This window comes from Nymphaea colorata, chromosome 10 (genome assembly GCF_008831285.2).
Source record: "Nymphaea colorata isolate Beijing-Zhang1983 chromosome 10, ASM883128v2, whole genome shotgun sequence".
NCBI lineage: Eukaryota > Viridiplantae > Streptophyta > Magnoliopsida > Nymphaeales > Nymphaeaceae > Nymphaea > Nymphaea colorata.
The window spans coordinates 20,629,740-20,639,895 of record NC_045147.1 but is presented as its reverse complement, the minus strand read 5'-3'; the positions used below and the strand labels follow the sequence as shown (position 1 = coordinate 20,639,895).

General features: G+C 40.4%; 1 protein-coding gene across 1 annotated transcript; it reads right to left on the bottom strand.

Annotated features, from left to right (window-relative positions):
* Window positions 1–1,281, bottom strand: LOC116262918 (RING-H2 finger protein ATL2-like). The gene has a single exon (XM_031642453.2). It carries the CDS (start codon window positions 1,124–1,126, stop codon window positions 572–574), a length of 555 nt encoding a protein of 184 aa, XP_031498313.1. The 5' UTR covers window positions 1,127–1,281; the 3' UTR covers window positions 1–571.
* Window positions 1,282–10,156: the final 8,875 nt, after the last annotated feature.

The following is a 10,156-nucleotide window of genomic DNA, read 5'->3' as shown; positions in this document are numbered from 1 at the left end:
TTTTTTGAAGGAGAAAAAGAAATAATTTTATTTGATGATTCGACTACAAAAATGTCATTGGCATTCAAAGAATTTTATTTGATGATTCGACTACAGAAATGTGATTGGCATTCCTTGTACATTGCTTGGGATGCCATCGTAGGTATATTAACTATGTACTCCAGCCCATCTTGTTTCAAAATTAATGTAATCCCATCTTCTTTTTTCCCCCAGTTTGGAGCATATGTGCCTCGAAAACTTAAAATGACGGCCTCCTTGGTAATTCCAAAACGATGCTAGAATCCTGGTTTTAGCATCAAAATTAGTTTAACGAATTTTATGCTAAAGCCAGGATTCTAACGTGGTTTCGTTTTTAGTAGATGGACAGATGAGTATTGCCCTTACTCATCCATGCACCAATGAACTGCAACGACCTCCATGCTCCAGCAACCTTTTCTGCTACTCCCTGAGAGAGGAAGCCCGTCTGCTTGACGCTCCGACACCAATTGAAGGCTGACTAAAGCTCCCATCTCCCCCAAATCCATCTCTGTTGTGTCCCTTAAGCAATTCCTGGGATCGCCCACAAGAAAATTTACTCCCCAATTGGAACTGAAACAAATTGCTCCCTTGGAGGAACAGACGAAGAAGAGGCAGCATCATTGGTACTCTGTTTCTTCAAGACCTGTGCCTGAGATTCTGATTTATGGCAAGGGTCGACTGCCAACCTACAGATTGGACAAGTACAGTGAGATTGGAACCACATATCAATGCAACCGATATGAAATCGATGATGGCATCCTGGAAGCTCTCTCCCTATTTCCTTATCCTTGAACCCCTCCAGACAGATGGCACAATCTAAGCCTTCCTTCTGGGAATCCGCCGCGAAAATGAGGGTGGGGAGTGACTGAACGATTGATGGATCCAGGCCTTTGGGAGAGAGGCGCCTGAAGCGGGCAGAGGTTGAAGAAGGACCTTGAGGCTCACCGAGGTTGAGGTTCCTTTCAGGAAGGTGGTAGGTGTCACATGACATCTCAAGAATGAAACTCACGAAGAGCTTCAGAATGGGTAAGAGATGAAGGGTCAGTAAGCACACGACACAGACTATTAAAAAGATTAAGAAACCTGCAGCTATGCTTGTGAAATCCATCCACGTAAGAAGAGGATGGAGAGAGCAAGAGAGAGAGACGAGGAGCAGAGAAGGAGAGGCTTCAATGCTTTGGAGTTTGCACCATGTTGATTTTATAGGCGTGACCGATGTTTTAAGAGGATATTTGGTTGGACATTCCTTCTCAGACCATGGTTGTGAGGAGAAATTTCTAAGAGCGGAGAGGACTTGTTATAGATTAATATTTGTGGGTGGAAAATGCTGCAGGCGACCACCCGGAGATCATTCAAAAGGAGGAACTGGCAAACTATCGTTAATATCGTTTACATACAGTCAAGAATAAACAATTATTCTTGCTGGTAGTTCTTTTTCTGTCTTTATGGAAGACAGATGCTGGCAACTGTCGTTCATATCGTTTACATACAGTTAAGAATAAACAATTATTCTTGCTGGTAATTCTTTTTCTGTCTTTATGGAAGACAGATGAGCAAACTTGAAAATTTTGCAGTTGGAAACGTTAAATCTGTAAGTATTTCTGGTAAAATCACTCTTTCTTGACTTTGAATTTCAATAAGCTTGTGCGTTGTGGAAAAAGAAGAAAACTCGTTGGTATATTTTGGAGGTTCATTCATCGAGATTTACCTTCTTAAAGGATAATTTGTCCAGGATAAAACTTGTGACGTCTGTTCTTGGAAAATTCCACGATAGCGCTTATGACTTTGTGATTTTGTTGGTTTGCACGGCAAGCCTTCATATGCCCATTTATTTCATTGGAAGCAGTAATCTTCACGTCTCTGACCGAAGATCCTTCTGTGGGACAGAAGTATGCTAAAAAGCAGTATCAAAGACGCCGGGGATTCAGTTCCCGGGCTACAAGTTATTGTTTGATTTCCATATGCGTCACTTTCTGCATAAACTAATTTTGTTTGTTTTCTCCAGAGTTGGGCAGACTCCTACTTGAAACCAAACCGAATTCTTCCCTTGAGCACTCTTTGCAATATCTTAAGTTCTCCGCCGGCCAGGCGGCCGGAGTTCTTGTTGGCAGAGACCAAAATGAAAAACATGAACGCGACTTGATTTGTAGGAACTTTTACTCTGCCCGAGCGAGGAAGGTTCAGTCTCTGTTTCGAACTTGTTCAAGAAAGTAGTAAAATAACTCAAACCATCTCTCTCTCTCCCTGTCTCTGTGTTTCTGTCTCTCTCCGAACCACAAGAAGCAGCTAAGGATGTTAATTTTAAGGAACAAGGAACAGACGAATGCCAATTATTTGATGGGAGTTGCTTGTAGTTCCAGAAGCAAGAAACGTCTCTCAACTTCCCATCCAAATCTGGCGGCTGAATCGCCCACCGCCTTCCCATTTTTTGAGCGATTATGAGTGGTGATCTGTTGAAAGTAATGGGATTAAGAAAAAATCTTTTGTCGTAAACAAATTCTCTTCAGACTTGTCAAGCTTTAGCCCACAAGAAAAAACACAGGTTCAAATTTCACTGCCCGTGATCAACCATTGGTTGATATTCACAAAGCAAGAAAACATAAAGGCCAAGAAAACAAATAAAATAAAGGTTTCGAGTGTGGATCTTAGGTTTAAAGCAAGATCCTCGGTTGAATAAATGGCGGACTTTACTGTGAATGAATCTTTTATCACATCAGATTCATAGATTTCAAATCTGAAGTAATCGAATTCCCAAGTTTACTCTGTTGAAAGGCTCAGTTCACGGATCAGAGACCAGGATGGTGTTTGTTTTCTCAAAATATATCAAGAAGCTTGTCCTTCGTAATAATTGTTTTGATAATTTAAGATTTTCCGCTGCTTATAATAAGCTTTGTCATCATAGTCAGAACCGTGTGTTTTCAATGCTTTTGAGATTATCTGAAAAGAACACGAACCATGATCACGGTTTTGGATCTGATCACTGTATCTTGGATCAGATCCGATCTGTTTTCCCTTGCAAAAACAGAGTGGCCCTCAGCCATCTCAGAGGGGTTGTTCTTTATTTCACTTTCATATAGAGTCGTGCACGATTTTAGAACTTTCGGGAACCCACGTATGGATAAGTTCAAATACAAGGGGAGGGGGCAGGGTTTCGGGCCGAGGTCCACTTTGTTGGGCATTCGGCTGGCCCGACTCGATAAGAAGTTGGGTTGAGACTGGGCCACAGACCATGACCATACATGGGTTAACTTGATTGCGCGCAGCTAAGGTTTGACTTGATTGGAATAAAAAATACATATACTTTTAATATATAAATACATATGTTTAAATAAAATAATATTCAAAATAACACTTGGGCCTACACCCAATTTTAGGGTTCAAACCTGAGCCCGAGCTAGACAAGGTACCAGCCGCCATGCTCACCCCTAAAGATCGGGCTGCATGTGGATTGGGTCACCCCTGAATCGCTTACTCTTGCCATCCATTCCCAAGTTTCGATTTTAATATGATTAATTTGAATATAAAACAAAGAAGGGGACGGTGTTTGAGTGATTTATTAATAATTAATTACGTGCTCTACTTGATTTAAGAAGGAAGGGCAGTGCAACATTGATGACTTTCTTGTTACTGCCGTCAGTGTTTGTCATCCTTCCAAGGACGCCTTGCTCCTCTTCTCTATATCGTTCCAATTTTATTGGATGTTTCCACAAAGACATCAGGGTTCGCTGCCGGAATCAGGTTATCGGCCGATTTCAATTTCAGAAAATGGCGACAAACGTCGATCTTTGATAGTTTCGTTACTGTAATATGACTACATGTCTCCGGAACTTCTCTTTTCCTCGAGAAATTTGCTGAAGACTTTTTTTAGATTTTGTGTTTTCAAAACATTTCATTACAAATGCAAATTATAGTCAAAGCTATAATTCGATACCATTTTACATAAGTGCATGGGGATGGAGGGGACGTGATCCGTTTCCGGCTTAGACTTGGGCGGCAGGTCGAGCCATCTCCGTCAATCTTCTTTCAAATCAATATGGAGCAGGGACAGAGCCAAAATGTTTCATAAGGCGGACTTCATTAAAGTTTTTAAATTTTGAATATGACCGAAATACTATTTTTTAAAATTTTTATATAAAATAAGTGACATTTTTTAAATTTTACAAGTAAATTTTGAAGATTTTTTTTTTTTTTTTGGAGGCAGGGCCCGGGCCCATTTGGCCCTACCTTGGCTCCGCCCATGATAGGGAGGGCTTGGTGCACCAGCAGCTATGGAGTAGACGAGTCCATGGCTGGAGCGATCTAAACGAATCGGGTTTGCGGCCAAGATTTTTGTAATTTTTGGTTGTATTGGATCTGATTCACGTCAAGTTCTGTACTTGATGTGGATCTGATCTTCTTGGAGACTTTAGTTTTAGGTGCCCATGAGGTTGTTTGACAAAGTCTAAAAAATAGGGCAGTTCATTGTTGGATGAATCTAAGAGCAGAGCCAAAAATTTTGAACTAAAGTTTTTAAATTTCAACAGGGGCCGAAATACCAACACATTGTTCGATGAATCAGTCCCATCTTTTGGAGCTAGTTTGGTCCGTGTACTGTAACATTGATATGGAAAATCTTCTAAACTCAAACCTGGATCCGGCTCGCGTTAGATCCGACCTTTAGAGTCAGTCTTATTCAAACGCCCCACTGCTAGCAAACACCTATGCAATAACACCATTAAATCAAGTGATTCGGGTTTGGAAGGAACTGCTGGAAAAAATTGGATCTTAACCGGAACGAACTTGAGGCAGGAGCTGATCCAAACCTTACTGGACTAGCTCACAAGGATCCATTCAGACAGTAGCGGAGCCAGCGTGGGGCGAGCGTGGGCGCCTACCCACACCAGCGCAAGAAAGCTCCATAGTGAAATGGAGCCTCAGTCTGCCTCATGCTTGTGTTGACGCCGTGTTGCCCACACCAAAAATCGATCCGGTCCCAATCTGTGCATCTTACACACTCTTTCGTTTCGCCGCCACAGCAGTTCTCCACAGCTACAACATCAGGCTATCAGCAAGTTTGCTTGGATCTTCTCCCCTCTGCAGCTGCAGGACAGAGCTCCGGCAACAGCAGGTCTGCTGACTCTGCTCCTCCTTTCGACCTTCCCTCGTCCACCGCAGGTTGGCTCTTCCGCTTCTCAGTTCTCCCCTCCACATCTTCAGCCCTGTAGCGATTTTGGGTGTTTGGTTTTGGGCGTTTAATGTCTATTATGTTCTCTCTCGTTTGTGTGCTATTTAAATTTCATATTACTGGCATTTTTTGTTTGTTTTTGGTTTCATTTTTGTTTTCTGAAATGTGATTGAAGTTGGACACTACATGGTTTTTGTTGTTTTCGTTTTTGTTTTTGCCTTTGTTCGTGTGGAGACCAGGGGATGAACTTTAGCGTTTAGCCCAGCTGAGACCTTACACTTGATAAAGCAAGTGCAGCAGTTCGTCGCAGCGATATTAAAGCTGTACAAGAAAATGCTTAATGAAGATTTCTTTTACTAATGAAGTATTACAAAGTTGGTTTGAAATAGCCTTCAAGATGATCAGGCAAAGAGACAAACGTTGGATGTATACCAATGTGGGCAGAACGGGAAAGCTCAAATTTGTCCCTCATATGAAGAAAATTTGATCCAATGTAACAGAAAAGTTGTCTATAATAGGCTTAGTCTTGATTCCTTGCAACAGAAAATTGTCTATGATTTGACGAAGAAGAAAGAGATATGAAAGTTACTTTCATATACTAAGTGCTGAAATTAAATCCAATGTACTAGTTACCATGAAATTTAGTAGTTAAAAAAATAAAATTTTAAGTTTAAAGTAATAGAAAAGTTAGTTTTTTTTGGAAGAAAGCTCTCAAGTAGTTGAAAATGCTTACCAACTTTTATGTATTTTAAAATAACATATATTTTAATTTAAGAATTTTTTCACATACTATGAATTAGTGTCTCATAGCAAAAAATTTCTGGCTTCGCCACTGCATTCGAGTTTACGATGATCTTTCCATTTAAGATTACGTTTCAAGACTAGAAGCCACATTCGAGATGTTGTCAATCATCTTAAATAAACGACCAGTTAGGAAGGTTTGTTTGATTATTATTTACACTTAGTCTTGCTTTTATGTGACTCTCCTTGTCCATTAACAGAAGAGTTCCATTGTAATAAGACAATGTTTAGACCTGAATGACATTATGAATTCTCATTTTTACCAATTTTCCATGCTTGGACTCCTATGTTTGCAATTCCTTGTCTGACTAACTAGCTTAATTTTCTATATAATCTTTTGAGGTGAACAAGAGTTGAAGTTTTTACCCAACCCTTTACCCCTTTAAGAGGTCGTTTGATTGCTGTCCATTAGAACAGAACGGACAAGACGTCATGTCCATTATACTACTGTCATGTCCTCATGGACAATGATATTCCTTGTCTACCGTTTGATTACTTTACGAACAAAATACTATGTTCTTTTTGTCCGACGTTTGTTTCGTATATGTCTGTTCTGTCCATTCTGTCTGATATTTGCTTTTGTCTTGCCCGATCTATTGATACTGTTTGGTGTTTGTTTTTATGTTTTGTTCGAACTGTCCCTTTTAAAACACAAAGAATTTTCTACATAATCTTAGTTTCTAAAATCATTGTGGGTCTACCTTTGTTTCAAACCAATGGTAGAATTACATTAAAATTTGAACACCACAGATATTCCTTCATCCAGACGTTGGAAAGTGCAAAGTGATGGGGAATAATAATATGAAGGAAGCTTTAATTCAAACGGAGGCTGGGCAAAAGAGGGGGCAGGGATCCAAAACCCTTCCATTTCGCTGGGCCAGTCATTGTCTCTCTGCAAAGTAAGAGGAAGAAGAGGACTCAAAGTGGGGGCTCTTCAATGCAAGGACCGTCTTATTTAAACTCCACTCCAACCGTTGGAGGAAGATTCTCTCTCTCTCTCTCTCTCTAAGGGTACCGACATTTGCTGCATTTCGGCGACACATGTTAGAATGGGGATGAGAGAAGAATAAGATTTTCCCACATATCATATGAATATCTTGTAGATTAATTTTATATGATTTATTTTTTTCTAACTCAGTTTTCATGTTTTTGAAAGTTATTGTTAGTTAATGTGTAATGTTTTTATTCATATCACTTGTTTATTTAAATGTTGCCTTCTTTTTTATTTTTTATGATATTTTACATATATACATATATGTATATTGTGTCATACTTCATATTTGTATTTTCTAAAGTTTTGCTCTGTTCTAACCCATATTTCCGTACTCATACCCATGAACGGTTTTTATACCTATGTGACTTAGCTTATAAAAAGTAGTACTAAAAAAATTATTTCCCTTTTCTTGAAAGGAAGGAAAAAATGAGAAAAAGAATAATGTGAACTATTATTGGCATTTTAAACTTTGTGAAAATTAAAACAATAACGTTTTCTTGTGATTTGTTCCACAAGATTTTTAGTATATTTAAATTTTTTGAAGTTTGTTTTAACATTTTAATAAGCCATTTTGAAATCGTATCAACATTTTATTAAGTAAATAAGTATCAGATTTTCAATTCTTTTCGAATTTCCAAAATTTTATTGATAATCAAAAGCAAGATTCACAATCAATATGGCAGGAAACCTCGCGGCTCTCATAACCAAGATTGGTAGAGAGGTAGGCCGCATCCACACCCCGATTCCATACATTCAAAAATGAAAGGAACACTTATAGAAAGACATTAACATTTGAACTCTAATGCTTCACTTCACAACTAGAAGGTGAAGCGAAAAAAGAAAAAAAAAAGGTCCAATTTTTAAAAGCAAAAGGAAAAGTAAAAGAAAAAGAAAAACGCTGACCATTTTAAAATCAAATTTTTCGTTTGTAAGTTTTCCCAAAAGCAAGCACAAATTTGAATTCTACACAATCAACACCTTAAATTAATCAATTATAAAAGAAAGAAGCAGTTAGAATGGCCAAAGAATATATATGGGTGAATAAATGTCATTCGGTTTGATTTTTGTAGGTGTTATTCTTTTTATTTTTGTGGGTGTTATTCTATTAAATATAATATAAAGTATGGCGCCGCACTCATTCTCCCTACCTAAACCAGAATGGAGCTCTAAACGAATTGGTGACAAAAATGAACAAGAAAAGAAGAGAAAAAATCACAAGTTTCACACTGCATAACCACTTGCCATACATCTTGGTTCTAAAAATCAGTTCAACATGAAGGAAGGGTTTTATTTTTCTTCGAAACGACAAAAATACAGATGGAAACTTTAAAAAAACAAACGCAGAATTGCTACAAACACATAACCTGTCCATTCCATGAGTGAAGTGTAAATGACTCAAACACGAACAGTTTTGTTTCTGATTATTCTATCGAAATTCGAGGCGCCAATTTTGTGATGGATGTGATGTGATTCATGCAATTGACTTTTGAGGAACCAACCCTCTTGAATGGCGTTCGGGCTTGAAGTAACGAGTAGGTTTCTCGATATCCGGATACTCAATAACTTTAAAAAAAAAAAACTTGAAAGCGTAATTAAAAAAGAATAAGGTCGTGTTCTGTCAATAAACAATTTGCTGTGGGCGAGACTTGCTTTCCCCGGCTCCACGCCAAAATGAATGAATTGCCGCAAGCAATCAATGTATTGCTTGGATGAGACTGTGTTTGTTTGAGTAGAAGACATCCGTCGTTCCTTTAGCTGTTAAGAATTGCACCTTCGCCTACTCTACCCCTCCGACCTGTTCTTGTTTGAAAGAACACGTTCTCACCACTTCGCTTGTGGTCACATCGTGGCCGCACTGGTTCCTGCATATTATTTTTTTCATTAGAAGCAAACGCATGGCTTACGCAAGGGCATCTCATCATCTTCGATGTGGTGCTAGAATATGCATGCGTCATGATCCTTACCAACCATACAAATAGCATAAACATAGCTATATGTGTAGACGCATGTTAATAAATCTCCTCATTTATGTCGACTTTCTTGTGTTATACACAATAATAAGTTCCCCGTACATATCAAGTTACTTGTTATACACATGATAATAAATTCCCCGTATATAACAAGTTGATAAGAGATTGCCTAGGTATTAACATCACAGAGATGAGAGAAACGGAATCCCGTTTCCATGTATAATGTAACTCCGTTATTGAAGATTTACATGACATGGTGGATGGATATCGACGTATGCATGACCGCGAGCACTTGCTTACGTGTAGCCACGACTCGGAGAGAGAGAGAGAGAGCCGTAGCGAGGCGGCGCTGCACGACCCCGACGGCATCTTCCACGTTCCGTTTCAAATATTGAATCCTGGACCAAAACTGTTCAGTATAAACGCGCACCTCTCTCTCCTTTGTGCGGTGGCCGGTGGGGAAGGGTTGCGTCCTTTCTCTCCCCGCGTCTCCTTTTTCTCTCTGTCACTCGTCCCCTTTACTAATACAGAGAAACCAACCTCCTTTCTCCCTTCTTCTTCACTTATCTCTTCTTCTCTCGCTCTCTCACGGAACCCTGTACTCTGCCATCCTTCTCTCTAGGAGATCTGTGGTTATGGCGATGGTGAGCATCCCCTCGATGCCGATATTCAGGCCGGACTTCGCGTACTCGGACCACGGCTACCCCAACTCTTGCTCATCCTACTTCGAGAAGCGGCAGGCTTTCCTCCGGAGCTACCACTTCTCCCGGAAGAGGGGTATCGCGGAGAGGATCAGGCTCTCGCTCGCCCGCGCCAAGAGGGCCGTCTGGCGCAAGCTGAGGTCGGCCAGGAGGGTCCGTCGCACCTTCTGGCTCAGGCTGAGGAACGTCGTCATCGGTCGCCGGAGATTCCACCGCCTCCTCGTCCGGTCCTCTCCCTCCGACTACTTCTGCCCCTCTTCGTCCTCCTCCTTCTCGTGCTGGTGACCGCCGACTCCATCTTCGAGTCCGGTTCGGTAAAGCTGCTCTTTCTTACAGTGGGTTCCCCAAGCCCATTCTTCCTGCGTCCTCGATCATCGGTCCGCAACGGCCGGGACGTCCACTGGTGAGGCCTTCCGGCGTGCTTGTAATATAAATCCCTATGTGATAGAAAGGAATTGCTGCATTAGCGGTGCATGTGATTGCTTCGGTTTATTGTTCCTTTGATTTA